The sequence below is a fragment of the Trachinotus anak genome, unplaced genomic scaffold (assembly GCF_046630095.1).
Source record: "Trachinotus anak isolate AG129_WGS33_773 ecotype Australia unplaced genomic scaffold, CSIRO_AGI_Tana_v1 ptg000003l, whole genome shotgun sequence".
Classification (NCBI taxonomy): Eukaryota; Metazoa; Chordata; class Actinopteri; order Carangiformes; family Carangidae; genus Trachinotus; species Trachinotus anak.
Window position 1 is genome coordinate 23,636,008 of NW_027273854.1, and position 20,952 is coordinate 23,656,959.

Sequence of the window (20,952 nt, forward strand, 5' to 3'; positions counted from 1 at the left end):
TGATTATTTTGAGACTGTAATTCAAGGTCGCATTTACATGTTCCATTTGGCCAAAAGTCAATGCACCCCAACTCGAGTCTTGATGAAGCTTCAGTCCTCTCTTGGTTTGTCAAGGCAGAACACACACACCGATGGAATAAATATCTGCCAGCTGATAGCATGGCTTTATATTTCATTTTATAAGTGCAGTAATTAGCAAACATTTCTTCTAGAGCCACGTCAACCTGAAATTCACCCACTCTTGACAATTTTACATTTTAAGTGCTTTTTTTTCAGGATTATATTCCAGGGATGCAGGAGGCTCCAGGAGCTCCAAATTAAACTCTCTTGACAAAAACTCTTCGAGCCAACGGGTTTAATTTAAGAAAAAATTTGGGGCCACAGTATAATACTCTCACTCCCCCTCCTTTAACTTGGGCACAAAGCAGTGTGATGAGGTATGAAAAGTTGTATAAATCTCTTTTTTTGGTTTCTATTTTATGTTATTAAATGTGTTTCTTAATGTCTTTCCTTTTTGTACGTTGAGGTTTGGATTCCACCAAAAGCAAAATTCTTTTCACAACATTGAGATTAATATATGGCAGATTTATACATCGCAAAATGAGCCCTGATCTAAAGTCTGATTATTTTGAGCAATCTAAAGGCTAGGATCATGAGGTGGGTATTTATTTTTTTATTGACCCAGATCAGGGGTAAGAGCAAATGCCCAGCTTAAAAAGTGATACAGCCCAAGCAACTGTGGAGAGCAGGATTCAGGTTCGTTCACTTTCAGTTCAAGTAACTGGAGGATGGAGGAGGAGAGACTCGTTTAATTTTTTTATCATCTCAGAATTTGTTTTGTTTAAAATTTCCCTTGCATATGAATTGTCAAAAAAAAAGAAAGTTACTATCCCATTAACACAATATGGTTACATTTGAAAGTTAAGGTACACAATCTGAAAGTCTTTTTGTCTTTGCCTCATTTAGTTATTAATGATCAATCAAGTTGCAGTGTTGCTGTTATATTATTGGGAGATAGTGGGGGGTGGGGGTGGTATTGCAGTTTTTGCAGTCAATGGGAAGGTGCAAATACCATGTAAATGTCCTGCTTTAAAAAAAAAAAAAAATTTACACATAAGGTCCAACCCCCCTACCCACATCAATAATGTTCATACAGTCTGAAAAACAAACAAAAAAACAAAACAAAACAAAAAATAAATCATCAATATTTAGAGATACTGTGTGTAAAATGTCTGCGAGGTAAGCAGGAAACAAAAACAGAAATTTCAACCCCTTCCCCAGACCAGTAATTTTTGTACAGTCCCTAAGAAAACTGTTTTAATTTACTGCACTTCAAATGTTACTGTGAGGTTAGCTAGAGGTATATGCTACACCTCTTTTTGTGGGACTTCAGCCCATTGGTCCATACAGACATCAGGCAGGTGTTAGATCTAAGCAATGTGCATGCTAAGGGTTACAATATGTGAACTTGGCAAATAGATGACTAGTATCATGTAACTCTTTGCATCTGGTTTTCTATTGAGAGGGTACGACATATTGTCTTTTACAGCTAGTCTTATACCAAAAACACATTAACGACATTAAACTCCACATGGAAGTGAGTGTCATTTGTTTGTTTGATAATTGCAAGTTGTCAAGTTAGCACAAAAGCTAGTTAGTTAGCTAGTTAGCTGTTATCTGTGGATTCATGAATGTGCAGGTAAAGTCTGTGTGAAGAGGAAGTTGTCTTTCACATCTGAAACACCTTAAACAAGTATGAGTCAATTAGCTCCTTATTAGTTCCTAATTCAGTTACAACTACTCTAATGCAAAAAGTGGTGCATTTTATGTCTATCCTATGTACACATGATAGTGACTGACTTGTTTTGTTTACATATTACAAGTTGTCAAGATAGTGGCTAGTTAGCTAGTTAGCTAGTATTTGGCTAATGGCTACTAGAAGCTAGATTTATATTTTTTTTTTAAACAAAACAAAAAAACCCCACTGGGTTTTGGAGGAAATTATAGCCACTGCTTAATTAATAGGAATTTAAGGATCAATAGGAAGTATGTACTAACGTATTTTTTCAGTGTCATAGCCTATCACAGGCAGTAGTGGTGGTAACTGACAATAAAGGCGGGAAAACCCAAACGCAGGCTTCAAGTAATTTCTGAAAAATCTGAAGTTTGAATCCAACCAAGTTTCTGTCACTAAAATGTTATAGTGTTAGCATACACACTGCAAAGCTAGCACTAGTGCCAAAAGTCTCATCAAATGTATGTAATGTCACCAATGGGCATATTCCTAAATATTACTTTCATATGGATTATTTCTTATAGATAGATAGATAGATAGATAGATAGATAGATAGATAGATAGTTATATTTTTAACACCAGAATAAGGCAACTTGAAAATGTAAATGTTTCAGGGATATTATTTTTCAATTAGCTGAACTGATGGTGAACTGAACCCTGACCCTTGGGTGACATTTGAGCACTAGACACCACTGCACCAATGATGGTCTGAAAGTGCATATACAGCCATTTTCTCACAGTAAAGCATCAACACAGATAGACAGACATTCACTTACCAAGAAAATCAGATGCAAATTAATAATGACATCAAAGATTAATCATAGAAAAACAGCCTTTTCTCTATCCAAAACAAAATCACTTCATGTCTTGCTTTGCTTCGTTCAGGGCTTCCAGTCCTCACACCACAACGCTTTCATAACCATACCATATTTTATAAAAAGAGACTTTTCAGTAGCAGTCTGACACATGATTTGGGTTTTAACCCCACCTGCGAACTCATCCACCCTAGAATAAGCAGAACAACAAACACTTGGTGCACAACAAAAGCAACATCAACAACATCAAAAACAATATGAGTGTGGGACTTCACACCGTGTCTTTAATCGTACAATTTCTGTATTTTACATTCCACATGTGGACATATTCCTGCAGGGATTGTCGTCTTTCTCCGCCAAAGAGCTAGGATGAGTTGGGGTAGGTTTCTGTGAGCGTGGGACGGGAAGAAGGAGGTGCACGCTAAGAGGACAGAGTGAAATAAATAGAGAGGGGACTGGGACTGGGGACGCAAGATCGAAAAAACAGGAGAGCAGAACGGGAATATTTGGGGACGGAGAGGAGGTGGCAGGACTGGAAAAGAGACGTGAGGAGGAGGGAAATGATGTTTCCCTGGGTAAGTAATAAAAGTAGTAGAAGTAGTTTATTTGCGGAAAACAAGTTGCAAGAGAGTTGAACTGCTTCAGAGTGGTTGAGTTTTGTGCCATGTTGCAGCGGCAGAGCTTAGCATCAAGTTCACATTTTAGTTCATTGTAAACGTAACATAACCCTAACTTGAATCTAAGAGACAGAGAGAGAGAGAAAAAACACAATTCTGTGCCGATAAGATGGAGTCTGTTCAGTTCGTTTTGCAGTTTGGCGAGGAAGTGTGGAACATGACAGGGTAGTGATACAGAGCACAACTTTTTAAAGTGCCTCAGCTGTTGCTGCTCTTGTAAAACAGCGCTTTATAGGCACGAGAAAAAAAAGGGACTCTGGCGCTTTCATTGGGAGGCATATTGATTTGGTTTTGGCTGCAAAATTGCCTTGTGCATCAGCACCCAGTCCATGTCAAACATGCAGCGCAAATCCATTAATTATTATGAATTTAGATACACTATCAAAAGTTTTACAACACCTCAGTTTTTCCAGTTGTTCCTGACATTTACAGCGTGATGTCTTGTGTTTCTGAAATTCAAGCACAGAAAAAAAATAAAACTAAATAAGACTAAATTCGGTCTAATTTTTTCCTGCAGCTGATCACACTCGAGATGTTCTTTCTACAATGGAAATGAAACATTGTTTAGAAAGTTCGCCTCAACACTGTTGCAAAAGTTCCCACAAATGTGTTGCACATACTTTCAGCTTCTATCCAGTTCAACCAAAACCAGCCCCGTGAGATTTAAGTCTGGAGACTGTGCTGCTCTTCATCATGTGATGCTATTGTCTGGCTCTTTTCCTCTGATGTTTTGGCTCATTATCTTGCTGTAGGCTGAACCTCAGACCAACCAGCCTGTCTTCTTTTGTTACTTGTCTTTTTCCCACCATTCTGACAGCAACATGCCGTCCTACTTCCTGCAGTTCAGTATTATCCGAATAATGCACCAGAGGGTGTAGCAACACAGATTGTTCCAGCTCTGCCTTTGTACAGACAGAAGGTTTGTAGCTCATCAACCTGCAGGAATTGTTTGCATTAACCTCCAAGGCTTCATTTACTTCCATTGCTGCAGGAAAACTGGAGGTTAACCAATTTCTTAATCCCTGAAAACACCAGTCTACACGATATTTTACCTTGGGTAGGTGGTTGGTGGGAGGTTTTACTGCTTACCTTTGTACCTTTTAAGGTCATTCACTGAAATTGAACTGGAAGAACGGGGGTGTTTTAAAGCTTATGACTAGTAGTGTCTGTAGCACAGTATCTTGTAGGAGAAGAAGAAAGTTTCATAACGTCTTCTCTCATGAATGCACTGTACAGAGGTAATGAAGCCATACAGGTCCATGCATTTAGTTTGGTCCAGCATCTCAAGCTGGCCATGTGTACCTGGTTGTGTTGCCACTATGACAACCAAGGTCATATACTGTAGACAGCAAATTAATATTCTGTCCACACCCAGTTTTCAATCTAGTTCATTAAAATCTACACTACTGATAGACCAGGTTTGATCTGATTATGATAACTAACATCCATGTCCAGGTAAAATTGCTTTTTGGTGAAGAGGATGGTCACTGACGATTGGTCTGTCTCTCTGCTATGCTGGTGCAACTGATCATGACTGAAGGCAGTGTGCTCTGTGGTGCTGGTGTGCATTGTTTTTAAAGGACAGGGGGAGGATTTCTCCAGTGATCATTTGGCTGAGAGAGAGAGAGAGAAAGAGAGAGAGAGAGAGAGAGAGAGGGGCTGTGCTGCCAGCTCAAATCTAAATCTCAGTTCATGTTAACTATGAAGACAAGACCTGATCTCATCCTTGCAGTCCCGAGACAGGACCAACATATCTCTATTTAAGGTACTTCTTGTGCTCTATGAAGTGATGTAGAGGTATGCAAAAGGTGGGTAAACTATCAAGGTTAGTTGGTGATCACCACAAGGCAAACAAGCATCATAATACATTATGATGTCCGTTGAAAACACTTCATAAATATTATTTCACAGATATTAGTACAGGTGGCTAAACTCTGCTATATGACTGGTCAGACAGACTCATCTGATTTGAGCTGGGAGCATAAATTCAGCCACTGGTAGCACTAATGCCACATATAATAATAGCTTTTCTATTATATATATATATATATATATATATATATATATATGTTTATGTATATATAAATAATTCAATATAACTGTATAGAGTGTATTTGCATTACCGGCCTCTGTGAGGCACATGAACATGACAGAATTACTAAGACAGCAGATCCTTGTCTGAACCATTACCCATTGCAACATGGCTTTCATTCACAGTGATAGTGAGCAGAGTACGGTACAAAACACAGCAGACCTGGAGACGGTGGGTGTGACACTGTACTGCTTGATCGTCCTATTGCTGTGTGTGCTGCTGCTGCTGCTGCTGCGTGTTTATATCCCTGTATAATCAGCGCTTATGGTTCTATTTAAATACCCTGCAACGTAGATTAGGAACACTGAGAGTGGCGGCACCTAAAGGCCATGTCACAGTCCTTATTGGTTTCAACAGGTAATCAAGAGATGAGATAATGGGCTGTGTGCGTTTCTATGTGTGTGTGTGTGTGTGACATATTTTATAGAATATCATTAAGACTGCTAAAGACAGGCAGGAGCAGGGAAGATGTTGGGGAAGGGGATAAAGAAGGTCTACTTAGGGATACAGACATTGTGGTTTTAGTGCAACAGAAAAAAACCTGATAGTTATTTGTAGTGGATGGCAAGTTGGGATGTGGTTGGTGGAGTTTATTTCAGCAGTGATTAATTCATATTGAAAGTCTCTGGGATAGGACAGTTGCTCAGAAAGTCTTTTAAATGGCCCCGTGTCCATTTCTGCTGTGACAGCGAGGGAAGAATCTGAAGATGATCTGTAGCTGCGAGAAAAAAAGTCCATTTTGTGTGGCGGTTCGCTATCAGCTTGTCCTGAGTCACATCGCTACCCGCCACAGTTGCTCGCTCGCTGTTTTTCCTCCCCTCGGCCAGGATGAAACCATATCCACAGGCAAATACTGCTGACTCAGTTGTTTCTTTACCTCCCAGTCACCACCCACATGGTCCGTTGGCCTGAGCCAGTCGGGCCCAAATGGCTTCATCTGCAGTTCAATCGGCACGCTGCAGTGTCACAAATTCACCCCTGCCCTCTTTTGTCTTTTCAGATTCCTTAATAAAAACAGACTCCAAAGCGACTGTTGGTCCCATGCGGTGTGTGATAAAAAAGAAAAAAAAGGGGAGAAAATTACAAAGTCTGCCATGTCAGCTGTCAAATGTTGATCCATGGTCCGTTTAAAAGACCTGCTGTACACTGTTGGTGGAGCGGCACACTCACTGGGTCCATGTTGGCAACCCGGTTGTGCATCAGATGTATGTATACAGACGGGCAACAAATGAAAGGAAAAACAAACATGAAGTGTCTTGGTAAGGTGTTGGGCCACCATGTGCTACCACACCAGCTTCAATGCTAACTGGCATTGATTCGACACGTCTCTGTGACTTTTCCAAAGATAGTCCCTCTTTTGGTGTTTTGATGACGGTGGTAGAGAGCGCTGTCTAACACGTCAATCCAAAATCTCCCATCGGTGTTCAACTGGGTTGAACTCAGATGACTTTTTCAAACTCATCTTTTGTCACTTTTCCTATTTGAAAAACACCCAGTTGAGCATCTTTGTGACTGAAGCTGAATCCATGCCCAAACACTGAACCCTCTTTCAAAGTCTCTCAGATCTTTTCCTCTTCTTCATCTTGATACTAAATTAGCATCAGCTGGATGTGCTTAGCGTTTTTATTCCTGCCACAGAACACGACTGGATGATCACTGCTTGGTACACTGCATCTGTGTGCATTCGTTATGTTTCTGCACTCATTTCTACAGGTTTTCCCTTGAATTCATCACCCGTCTGTATATATTTATATACGTGTGCATGCATGTTTAGTGTTGCAGACAGAGGGGCAGCTGCACTGAGATGAGAGGTGAGGTAGAATCTGTCAGTTTCAGGCGGGACTTGAAACAGGTACAGGCTGACAGGGGGAGGCCTGCAGAGGTAAGTGACAGCATCCCCTCCCACCACTACCATCTGCTAGCACTGAACCTATCACAAGACAGCAGGGAGGTGAGGAGGAGGGGCTATGGTACGATTAATGGGGCAGGACTCCAGTGAAAAGACACAGGCACACACACACACACACACACACGGAGGCAGGAAGTGCTGTGCAGCCCAGTGGTTATTTGGGAGGAAGAAGAGATGAGCAACAAAGCAACTGAGGTAATACATTAAAAAAAACAAAAAAACTGAATGGGTGTGAGTGTACTGTGTATGTATGTGTGTGAGGTACTAAAAACAAGAGGTATGTGTCAGAGAGGTATTCTAGCTATATATATATATATATATATATATATATATATATATATATATATATATATATATGTATTATTTAATTCATTTCAATGAAGTTTTGTGAATATAAATAATTTACATAACTATTTTAAGTACAGTGGGTGACACTGTAAAATAAAAGTGGAAACACTTTCTATGTAGCCTGCAGCTCTAATACAGTTCACTCTGAAAATGCTCATAATCAGAAAAATACAACAGCAATTATTTTTACAGGTTCAAGTCTCAATTTTACAAGAACAGGTTTAAGATGTGAATAGTGAGTGAATCAGTGCTTTCTGTAAACATACTGAATGAGGCATGTGCTGGGAAAACAAGCTATGATAACAACACTGAAAGAACCTGTTAGCTAACAGTTACCTACTAACAAACCTAGCTACTTAGCAACATTTGTATTTATTTGGAGTCTTTTTCTTTCTTTTTTTATGCTCTGTTTTGTTCTCCTCCACCATCTGTTATTATCACTACAAGTGAACATGCTTTACCTGCTAGTTTGCTATGTCCAACATATTTAGTTTAATGTGTTTGTCTTAGCATGCTAACATTCGCTAATCAGTTCGAGACACTAAGCACAGCTGAGGCTGATGGGAATTTGTTATGAAGGTATTCAGCCATAAACCAAAGTACTGGAAAAGACATGACAGTTCATCCTCAGGGGGGATTTAATAGCAACTAATCTAATAGTTGAAATATTTTATTCTGGACCCATGTTTGACATTTTACGAAAATATGCTTATATGCTTTCTTGCTGTGAGTTGATCAGAAGACTGAGACAACTCTCCTATCTTTCTGTGTCCTATCTGTCCGTTTCAAATTCAGCTAAAGCCAGAAGCCAGAAGGTGTTAGCTTAGCTTAGCTTATCTTAGCACAAAGTCTGAGAAACAGCTAGCCTCCACATTTCCAGTCTTTGTGCTAAGCTAACTGGCTACTGGCTACTCTTGACAAGAAAGTGAATAACTCTATTTTCAAATATGTTGAACTATTGCTGAAGCAAACAACTTATTCTATGACACAAAACTCCCACATATCAAAACACTGTTGCTTCTTCTTCTTCTTTGTAGCCCAACTCTCTAATCAGTCTGTTCACAGAAAGCATCATGATGTTCATACCATCTTACACCCTTCAATTTATTATTAACACACCTGTTATTTTATATCTGAGACATAATAATTCACACAGCGACTGTTGTGTCACACAGGTATGTGTGTATAAATAATACATTATGGCTAAAGGCTTCATAAAAAGTGTTCCCACTGTGACCTCGAACACTAACAGGTGAGTGAGCTTGGTTAGACTACCACCACCCACACAATAAATGAGGAAATACATTTCACATGGTATGAGGTAAAATTGTAGGGGTGTATTTTGTGCATGTACTTTGTGTGTGTGTGTGGTACAGACAGAGAGAGATAGAGAGGTCAGTACGTGAGGGAGGTAGGTTGACAAACACTCACAGGGCCTCGGCAGACTGAGGGGGTGTGACGGAGGTCGGTCGCCATTGCAGTTAAAGAGATGTAAGGGGGGGGTGGGTTGGTGGAAGGGGTGGGGGCTGTCTGAGGAGCTAATGGTCAGGTCCCAGAGATAAAAAAAAACCAAAAACAATACACTTCTCTGAGGTGAGAGGTGGGTGTGGATGGAGAAGAGCCGTAACCAAGCTCCTCAGGTTGCATTAGTCACAGGACCAGAGTACAGCTGTTTGTCCTCACAGGTGCAAAAGGAGTTAATGTGATGAGACTGTGTTTGCATATAGAGATACTCTAAGTTCATGGCAGTATGTTTGCAATTTAAATCTGTGATCATCTATGAATGTGTGATCCTCTCTGAATGACAAAAGCAGAGCCAGATTGTCAATGTGTTTCTCCCTGGTGATGCTGATGTGTGTGTTTGCTGGTGGCAGGTGGTGGGTCTTGTGGGTGTTTAATAATAAAAAAAAAAAAAAAGGACAAAAAAAAACAAAGTAAAAGGGTCTGTTCCCACTGCAAAAAAAAAAAAAAATCCAGTTTTTTATTTTCCACTTGTTCTTCCCACACACCTCCTCTGCTGCCACCCCAAATTTCTTGCCTTATGTGTCGAGGGTTCTTTTAGGGGGCGCCATAAAAATCACACTTCCTGGTCCTCGAAGACCTCCAGGAAGAGTGGGGGGAAGAGTTCGTTGGGACATTCCACCTTCATGTGGAGGAAGCGGCTGGCGTGGCACGCCCCAATCATGCGCAGGTCCGTCACCTTCATCAGCAGCTTGGGCCAGAAGTGGGGAATGTTGTGCTTGCGGTAGTTGATGTAGTGCTCGAACGCCAGCAGGTAGGCCTCCTGGCACTGCTCGATTTTCTCCACGCTGGTCAGCCCTGAACGGTCTGGAGCGATAAACAGGAGACAGGTTCATTTATGCAACATTTCCATCTTGGAACTTTCTACATCATGACATCCTAGAATTACAGTATATAATGTGAAATAGCAAGTTTTTTTAATGAAATAAATGGAACAACGATAGAAAAAAAAAGAACCTTTTTTTTCCTTTTTCAGACCAACTTCATGCCTTTATTACAGACAGAAGCAAAACAGGAAATGAGGGTGAGAGAGATACATCAAAGACCATCGGGGACAAAAAGAAAGAAACTTGAAATACGATAAATAAGATTTTATGCTTGAATGAGGTGGAAAAGCTTGTGCATTGATAAGAGCAAAATTCGACAAAATGCAACTGACACAGAGACCATAAATAAATCATCATCTACATGACACATGTGACTTAAACATCCACAGATGCTCCCACTGGAGAGAAAATACATGGGATCGGTGTGGAGCGATGAGTGGAGGCTGTAACCTTCCTGAAATTAACACCATGCACAATTTATCTACAACAGCAATGCATGGAAACATAATAGTAATAAATTAGCATAATAATAATAATAACAACAACAACAAACTTTATTTGTGTAGGAAATAAAGCAATTATACAGCAATTTAGATACATGTATTACTTCATTTTTTATTTGACCAATTTTTGGTAAATTTGGTTAAATTTGGATGGAAACTTGGCGACAGACAGCATCTTAACCCCTAAGCAACAGGTAGAAATGTCTTTTTGTAATTTGTGTGAAGAGTTGGCTAATGTGAACATGAAAGGAATATAAATAAAACTGACTTTATTCAGTTGATACAAATCCATTAAAAAGATAGCCGGATTGGGTTAAACTCTGATCCAGATGCTGTGGTGCAGCTTTGGACATGTCTACTAAAGGTCTTCACAGGTTCACAAAAGGAGGAACCTGATCCAGAAAGGATGAGAAGGGCCAATCCAAACACCTGATCCAGGGAGAAGACTGGCAGCAGTGAGCAGCCGCAGTCAAAAAGCTGATAGCGACTTCACTTGGATCCAGTGATGCTGATGCTGAGCAGCAGTAATTCTAGAGACAGGTGTGAACTACAAGATATGTGTTTTTCAGATTTTCTGATTTACTTGCCAATCAATCAGTCTTGTGTAGATCCTTCCCTTGTCTGCTGATGAAATGAGATTTTTTTTCAGGGTGTATCCTGTCATTATCTGTCATCTACTGTTTCTATCACTGACTGTTCAGGAGTTTGTGCATTGAAAGGATCAAAGGCAGATTAGACAAGATTATTCTCATTCAGATAGTTCAGGATAGGAAGACTGTGAATGATATTTTACACCTTACTGTATTCATGCTAATACAACTGTGTGGATTGTTTATGTCCCACTCTGATATTTGCCTCTTTCTATCACAGTCTGTCAAACTTGGTCAAACACAGACATGTGATAGTAACTGGTCACATTTAGATAAAGTAAATCAGTTTTAATCCTATAGATATAATTAACCAGTTCCAAAGAGAATATACAGTAGAATATCCCATGACTTCAAACAAAATGTATTAATCAATAAAATAAAATATTTATAATATTTAGAATTTTAACAACTTTTGTGAAAAATGGTTATAATTGTAGTAATTATCAACAGATAATTTGAAATTATTTGTAATTGTTAAAAATAGCTAATTGGCTAATTTCCACTCAAAGTAGAATTAAATGTGATGTGATGATCTTATTTTCTCAGACTTGTTAGACAGCTTAAAGCTCTTCCAGAGTCACTGAAGAAATTATACAACTGCTGTCACAGGCTGTGTAGTGAAATGATCTGGATGTGTAAAACTTGGGGAGTTCCCCTTTGATGTGGCGAGACATGTGACTCCTTGTTCTTACAGAACTTAAGACACTGGAGCATAGAAAAATTCCTCATGTTTATTTGGGAAGTCTAAAGAGTGAATTGTCTGAGCCAGTCAGGAGATGTGAAGCAGCACAGCCTTCAGCTGTTGTGTTATTTATGTGTCACTTATTGAATTTTTTACTCTGTTTTTGCCAGTATCTTTTATTCAAGATACTGGAAAAACAGAATAAGCCTTCTGTTGTAAAGCAGTGAGGTGAGAATGGGACAAACTACATACTAAGATTAGAACTTCTACTATTACACATGTCATAACACCAGAAGTAATAGCAACACGATTAGGAAAATGAAATCAGTTTAAATATTAAGATCATATATATTTATATCAAAGTCTTTACTTATTCCTCACCTGAGCTCATGAGCAGCACGGCCTGCATCAGCGCCACCTCCGAGTCATCCAGGTTAAACTGAGCCAGGCTCTTGCCCAAATCGAAGATGGCGTCCGACACCACGCCCAACCCGCCGTTCTTCAGCTGCTCACGTTTCACTGCCATCTCACCGTTTAGCGTCAGCGTCTCGCTTTCGGGATCGTAGCGTACAGCAGCGCGCAGCGACATGATCTCCATGCAGCAGCCCTTCAGCAAGATGATCTGGTCTTCACAAGGCAGCTGGGGAAACACCACAACAACATGTGAGGAAATAATATGACAGGAAATGACATGATCATAGAAAGAATTTCTATCTAAAACGATTTGAAAAGCAGGTGATGGCTTATAATAGTACAGTAACAGTAAGTGAAAAATTGAATCAATTCAGCTCATATTATGGGTAGCAACATATTTCTGTGTTAAAATAAGCTGCATTAATCAATATTAGGAATGGATTGAATAACTATGTTTAATTTGAAAGGGGTTGCTCATTGTTATAAATTATCACCCGACTCTGTAGTTCCCCTCAGCTCTACAGAGTGTTTTAGCATCTTTCTGTATTATCAACTCAAAAAGTTAGCGACTAGCTAACATAGTGGGGCATTTCCAGCTAAAGAGCCATATATTCTTCTCAGGAGTTAGCACAGACCAAAGCAAATCTAAAAGGGGTCTGACTGCATAGATATATTAGGTTCACTCTTACTGAATGCTAATGTTGCTCTGCTAATGTTACTGGATGTGTGAATAATTACCTTTAACAACTTTATTAAAGTGAATATGTTACTGTTAATGTCGCATTTATAGCTTGTTGTGCAGCTCCCCAAGGGAACAAATAATAATATAAATAATAATAATAGTAATAATAATAATAATAACAATAATAATAATGAAAACTCTGGAAGTTGCCTTAAGTTATACTAATGATTTCTCCAATACTTGTGAATACTAGTGGAAAATGCAGTTGAATGTAACAATCACTAACTGGCACAGGAGGTATTTTGGTGAGGTATTTGGTTATTTGGTTACTTTATTTATCTAACTGATGAAATATGCAAACATTATATTAATCAACCACCAGCAAAAGGCAAAACTGCTAAAGAGGTAAAACTAAAGAACGGACCTAAAGAAATATCTGCCTTTGAAATGTATAGTAAGATGTGGCATCATAACTTTTCTTCAACCACCAACATCATTATGTTGAATTGCATCTGTGCAGACAGGATTGTGTGTGTGAAGGGTTGCCTGCAACATTTTATGTAACCAAAAAGCTCCTACAATAAAAGAAGACTGTGCTCCATTAGGTGGAACACACACGCGAGGACACACACACTCACTCATGCAGAGCCAACATGCCAGTGAGTGGAGAGTCATCACATCATCCAGAGAGACACAGAGAGAGAGAGAGACAGTGATAACTGATGATTGATTATTTAATAACAGCTGACAAGCAGAAGCTCACATTATGGTAAAAAGTCAAACAGAAGCTGTGTCCAAAATCTTTTTTTTTCTACCTAGTGCACTATATTTAATTTCTGCCTTTTATTTCTATGTATATTTTTAGTATTTAGTATGCCTTTAAAAACTTTATTTTAAAAAAAAAAAAAAATTATTTTACAACGAATGTTTCATAATGTAGTATCTATTGCATGCAGACCTATTTACCACCACTAATTCTAATTCATTTTTAAAACAATGGGACTTGGATTTCTGACAGCCGCAGAAGAAGCAGACTTCTACCTGATAATCACAGATTTTTCTAGCTAAAATAACAATAGCTAACAGTGTTAGCTTGAATGCTAATTAAGCTAACATTAGTGCCACAAGTTGGATGAAAACAAAGTGAAAGGCTGACTTTTCATGTTTCTGCTTGATTTAAAAACAAGAATATTGTAAAAGAGGTGTTGAACTTAGCGGCTGCATCCACGATATTGTGCTAAAGGTCGAGGCGAAACTTAACAGTTCACGTAGCTGATGATCAACATAGAGGACTTATAAATAAAAAAAAGAATTGTTCTTTGATTGCAGTCCTCGTATTGTAAGTATGGAGGGGAAATGTAAGATCAGAGTTTTGGCTGAGTTTGCTGGAGTATTAATAACTTCCCCAAACCAGAGAGCAGGGCTGAGATGCTACGCTACGTAGCATACAGGCCTGTTACCACACAGTGAGGGAATACTACATAATGGCAACGAATGATGAAAGGGAAAAATAACTTTACCCCAAAAACTGTAGTTTGCTAATGACTCCTTAGCTGTGGAAGTAACTGTGAGTTAGTTTACTGTAGCAAGCTAGTTAGCTGTACATGCTAACAATCAAAGCTTATGTTAAAACTGATTTTAAAGGCTAAGAAAAGACACCACCCTCTAAAACTCTTCAGATACTATATCTCCATTATTACAACCACACACACACACACACACACTGCGTAATATGAAGTGTAATGTCCTAATGTCATGACTACAGTTGCTGGGATGCTAGGATGGGTTTAGCGAATGGCTAAATGATAATCTTCTGATATTTGGTATGTTTTCTGAACAAAATGGTATGGTGCAGAGGAAATCATGTGGTTTACATTATTTTAGGACTGAGTGCGTACCCAGATAGTAAAATAAAACTTCTGGCCCAACATATGCCTGGGTCCTCAGTCCGAGTCTGGCCCACATACTGATCTGAGCAGATTCCTGCTGTTATCCTGTCTGACAGCCACAAGGCTTTCTAAGTGTGTGTGCCTGAATTGGTCAATATGTGAAAGCAGAATCTGACTATCATGCTGTATCAGGGCCACATCTGGGCGTGTTCTGGGCCAGAAGAAAACAATTATGTGGCTCAAGTGTCGGCTGGATTTATTTTGCTACCTGGGCACAAGGCAACCCATGCCAAAAATATAAGCAGTAATACTATGAGACACTCTGAATGAAAGACTTCATCTAGTTTTTAAACTACCATGTACTGTGCCTGATGAGAGACTGGAACCCACAAATGTGTTTGAGTGTAAAACAGATTTAAATACATGCACTCCACCCACTGAACCCACCTCTGAGAACATGGGCAACTTCTTGGCAAAGTCGACAACGCGCGTTATGGCGGGGGTCATGATCTTGGTGAACTCGCTGAAGGCTTCGAGGTCCACTTTATCACCGTCGGAAGTGGGAACCATGGGACCCTGGCCGATATCGTCCGGCTGGAAACAAAAAATCACACTGGTAACGAAACAATTCGTTGTTTAAGAAGGAAATGCATGTGAGCGAGTTTGCTGATAAAACCTGTGGTTTTACAGTCTCTACGTTTTACAGGTTTTCCCATAACTGTGGACTAAGAAACTTGCCATAATTGATGTTGCTGCGTTGACTGAGAGAAGAGAAACCTGAAATTTTAAAGCACTGCTCTTTAAAAGGTTTACAGACTTGTAAAGAGCTCAAAATATTGACTCATGCCATGTGGAGACTCATGTGGCAACAGTCTGGAACCAATTTAAATACCACTACTCTATAAAAGACAGTAGGCAGTAGACAGAAGACCAGGGTACTGTACTGGCCTGTACTTGAAAACGACATGTGAATGTCAAATTGAATGCAGGTCTATAACACCGTTGCTGGTCAGAATAAATAAGTTTGCAAGGCATTTTAGCAGTGCTTCTAAAAGCTTAATCTACTTAGTCAAAAAGACCTAAATACAGCGGACAATAGTCTTTGGAGGTCAAAGTGTGATTAGACACAAACACATGGTGGATCACAAATTGAAAGGCATTTAGCAGTCTTTTCTAATTAGTGCAACAAGGCTGAGGTAAGAGGTTATCTAATTATCTCTGAGAACGCTGCCAACAGTGCACAGGTTTCCATTCATAGCCACACAGCTGATCTCTGTGCTGCTCTGATAAAACAGGAACCTGAGAGCTATAACAAACAGGAAACAGCTTTAGGCCACACATGGATAGAGAGACTTTATTGATCACTAGAGGGAAACTTCATCGGCAGGATATCTGGATGAAACCAACTGTCAGAATTTACAAGATTATGGAGAAGAATTTACAAAGCTATACTGGCTGCAGTCATATTAAAGTGCTACAAATGAACTGCTAAGAGTTTGTTTTTTTTTCCCCAGCAGAACCTCCTCCTCAATTCATCCATTCATCCCCAGCTCCCCAATCATTGCCACATTACTATATAATACTATAGCATCACAGACAGAGATTACTTTAAAAAGTCAAGAAAAACCAACGTGCGTATATGTTTTATGTGCATATGCTGTGGAGAAACTTTGCAGCTGCTGGCTCATGGTTTCCTTTCCTAATGATTTCTTGTGAACATGATTCACTCACAGATAATTAGCCAGACTGGTTAAGTGCTTCACCTCAATGTGTCCTTTCAAATTTGTTGCTGATGTGGCTGATGTTTGGACTTGTTTTTCTATAAAAATGCATAAAAGTATGAGATTTTTTCTGTTTGAATCTGCACTGATTTTCTTATAAAAGTCCTTCAAATGCCAGTAGCTGCAGTGTTTGAATTTCCAGCACTAGACACCAGACTGAAAATAATGCATGCTGGGTGGGAAGCCATCATAAAACAACAGTTGTTCTTCTGATGTTTTTTGGGTCACCAAAATCTAAATTTATCATCTTCATGCACAATACTGCACGTCACATTGTTTAAAAAAAATGTCAGTGATGTCTTCAGTGTCAACTTGCAGGAGTGCAGGTTTGAGATACTGACTGTTCAGCACCAAACAGCAACCTCCGGGGCTGAAAGATGAAGCCAACATGCCAAGTACCAAAGACTGCAGTTCTTCACATGGACACTTGAAGCTGGCTGCAAAAATGAGTTCATGTTACTATGCTGAAAATCTACAGCAGAAATAAACATGTTTACAGCTTGGTACAAAAACAGTACTGGTCTCTGTTGCTAATTTCCTCCTTCATGACAACTGCACAGGAGTGAATCTTTATAGAACTCACCTGTTTAAATTTTAGTAAAGCTTAAAGTTATGCACAATTGAGGGCGTGGTGGCTCTGAGTGACAGCTGGGTGAGCGTATGCTTCCCCCAAACCACCATTCACCGAAGTCTCAGCTCCACACATGCCCCACCTCTTTACCCATTTCTGGATTATCTGGGAGTTAGGTGGAGTCAGGCACTGTCGAGATGGCAAAGGTGGAGCAGCTCACTCTGAGCTTCAAAACTGTTCCTCAGAAATCTTTATATACAGTCTATGCCCAGCACTTATAAATCACATTGAAGTTACTGTGATTTTTACTGAATGTACATGTAGCAGGATTATTACTATGGCTATAAAATGATACATTTTTCTTATTTGTGATTAATCACTGAATTTCAATAGTTAATCATGATTAATCGCATGTTTGATCACATGATCACAATTCTATTATTTTGCATTTCAGAACTGTTTTCTCTTGCTCAACAACACATAACCGTCAGTCTGTCTGAACTAGAAGCTAACGTTAGCATGTCCAACGTGTAATTATGAAGATGTCTGATAATTGAGTTATCAATTTCTAGAACGTAGTGCTGTAGAATCTGTGGTAACAGCAGCAGTGACGGTGTAAAATAAAGAATCTTTGGTGGCAGCGATTAAAACGATTAAAAAAAAAAAAACATGTTATGCTCGGTCCTTAATCTCATCACGATAAACGCGTTAACGCTGACAGCCCTAATTATTACGTGTTTTTCCAGAGCCAGTCCAAAGTAACAGTGGACAGTATCTGTATCTATCCCTGCTCTTATTGCTTTGCCTGCTGTCACTTGCACCCAAACATGGAATCATCTCTTTTCTTCTGGGCCTTCCTCTTCCTCTTTGTTCACCTTGAACTGCCCCCCCTCGAGCAATTTTTTCAGCAGACCTTCAAAAACCATATTCAACTGTAAACCCATCTTTGCCTTCATTGGATAGTTGCCTGGTAACTGTCATCTGACCTTTGTCTCAAGGTAACCATCGGCAGCGTAGACACGTGTGTCTGCACGTGGCATTGGTCACCTGGGACGTCACAGAGTGAGTTGCTGATGAAAAGGATCGCTGTCGAGACTGTTCCTTTTGAAAATGAAAAGAAGTTGCCTTCTTTCATGTGTTAGCTTGACTTTTGAAGTGGAAACAACTTTCAACATACCAAAGGTTTTGGAATAACGAGCTACATAAAAGAGCTGCAAGCAATTAATAAAAATCTGACTGATGGATTCAACAAGTGTAATTAAGATTTAGATGCCTGTTAATGAAAATGTGACATAATTAATTACTTTTCTTGGATTAGTTAGAGGCCATACAGAGATCAAAAGACAGTGGGGAGATGAGCCTGATAGTTTTTCATCCCAGTGCTTTCGTTTCCATGATGTATACATTAAAATGCAGCCCTACAACCAAAACTGGAGAAATTGGCCTCAACTTTTTACAGCAACGGTTTTAAAGTTTAACACTGAACTATTTTTGCCTATATTTGTTTACATTTTGACAAATTGGCACCAATAAAATCTATCAGATTAGCTATTAGCAGTAACTGTTTGTACCCATGTGTCTACAGACACGGATTACCTTGACAGTGAACTTAAAACTTAAAAACATGACCATTATCTGGCAAGTTTGGCTGTTCCAAGAAGCTTCTTTTTTCTATGATTTCTAAGAAGATTTACGGAGGTTTATTTACAATGTGTGGAGATAATTCTATCCTTGAGTCCAAAAACATGTGCATCGTGTTTGTGTGTTCAGATTTGTTGTGACTATTGAAAAAGAATACAAAGGGTCTAAGGCTGATAAGGGTTTTAAACTGCCTTGTACCATCAGCTGTATGTCACAGCTGCTGCTGCAATTGCGACTGTGTTGGAGAGGGGAACAAACCAGCTGCTCAAGCTCAATAACTCACATCACCTTGTTTTAAGGACATCAGCACCTAGTAGTTTTATCTGATGCAGGAACTTTGCCTCTCCTCCTGCTCTTCTGCTTATTTGAAAACCTCTGATGAAAGTGTCTGAGAATCTAAAGCCCATTCAAGTGTCTGAACCACTTTCTGCTGCAAATTAAACTTGATGCTGTCAAGGAGTATTTTATGAAATGTGATGGTAGGAGAGATTAAAAACAGAATTTCCTGTTAGAGGAACAACAGGGATAGAGGCCAGCATGATCCAAAACTCTGCAAACTGTAAACCCTGCATTGAAAACACCACTGCTAGAAACTTGTGAAACATTTCTGGTCATTATTCCACATAAAAGAGTGCTCTATGCCCTCAAAACTGGAAACTCACCAGGAACTTGCGCTTCTGTTTCCAGCTGGAGCCCTGGGCGTTGGTGTGCCGGTGAGCCTCGGTTGCCATCCTGATCAGCTCCCACTCTGCCGTGTCTGGCTCTGGCCTCATCTGCAGCGTCCGCACCATCTCCTCTCTCTTCCGTTTCTCTCGATTCTCCTCGATCAGACGCCGCTTGGCCACACGCTTCGTCTCATCTAACACCACTGAATGGTGGGATAGGAGGAGAGAATAATTAACTGAATTAATACAAGGAAGTTCAATAATCACTTTCTCTTTTTTTTTCTATTTGCTTTTTATTCATCTGTTTATCTCTCTGAATCAATGTTAAGTTTAATTGCACCTTTTTTTTTGCTTTGTTGGTGCTGAACAAAGATTATGTTGTGTTGACGTTGTTCTCCTGTGCTGCCGTGTCTTTTGTTGCTTGAAAAAAAAAGTCTACAGCCATGTTAGCAGCTCTGTAAGGCTGTATTTGCTAACGTCAGCATGCTGACATGCTTACACTGAAAAAGCTAACACGCTGAGCAGCATAAGAAATAAAGGTTTTCTCTCCACCTAAACATGACAGGGCTTTTAATTCCTGTAAATGGTTACAGGAAGTGTTGAGTTTGTTTTAAAGCGTAATGCAGTAACTTTAAAAAGGAGGGAATGGGAACAGACAAAACCAAGGTTTCATACTAAAAACCGGTATGAACAACAATAGATATCAGAGAGAATTAGAAATAAAGACCTGTTATGTTCTGCAGTTGAAGTAAATGAGGAAATACAGTAGTTGAAAAAGTTTGTGGATCCACCTCCTGATGATGTAATAGAAACTGTTTGTGCTAAATCATTTTGAAAAAACAACAGCCAGTGGGAAAAAGCCCAACACTTGGTCGACAAAAGGTGTAACTCTATCACTCACTCAGTCAGTCAGGCTGTGGCTGGTCCAGCCAAAAACGAATCATCTCAACCTCACATTTCTGGCAGAAACGTGGACTCAACGTGTGACTTTGAGTAATTTAGTTTCAATTTGACAATGGAATAACAGAAGAGTCTAAAAGAAAGGTTACTAGATTTTTAATATTCTCAGCACTGAAGCTGGATGACCTTCAAAACTGTAAATGGAATATTGAAAGGGAGTAGAAGTAAGTGTCAGATGAACACTGAATACCAGAAAGATAGAAAGGATTTTACTTGGCTGTTTTATAATATTTGTGTTGGCAGAAGAACTATTGTATAAACTGTGCACGAGGCTGTGTACATGATGCTCAGAAATATCACTGCAGTTCTTACAACAGTACTGAACAGACCTCCACAAACAATCCTGTCTAGTTTTTGTTGCATCATATATGTTGTTACTCTTTCTGTTTATTGTATTCTTCATTGTCCCTCCATGATGTCTGCAGTCGTGGTTGTGATAAGATCTGCATAAGATCTGTCACTCAAAAGCTGTTATATATGTGATTGTTGTATTTATTATGTCTGAAGTTGCTTGGTTATCTGTTTATTAG

General features: G+C 39.4%; 1 protein-coding gene across 10 annotated transcripts in view; it reads right to left on the reverse strand.

Moving 5' to 3' along the window:
- Window positions 1–2,861: 2,861 nt before the first annotated feature.
- Window positions 2,862–20,952, reverse strand: part of LOC139618633 (thyroid hormone receptor alpha) — a 108,994-nt gene continuing 90,903 nt past the window's right edge. For all 10 annotated transcript variants that reach the window (XM_071474734.1, XM_071474737.1, XM_071474732.1 and 7 more), the window contains 4 exons: window positions 19,460–19,665; window positions 15,252–15,398; window positions 12,201–12,459; window positions 2,862–9,964 (listed from right to left, as the gene is read on the reverse strand). In XM_071474734.1, coding sequence (XP_071330835.1) covers window positions 9,714–9,964; window positions 12,201–12,459; window positions 15,252–15,398; window positions 19,460–19,665 — 863 coding nt within the window. In that variant the 3' untranslated portion in view covers window positions 2,862–9,713. The remainder of the gene's footprint in view (window positions 9,965–12,200; window positions 12,460–15,251; window positions 15,399–19,459; window positions 19,666–20,952) is intronic.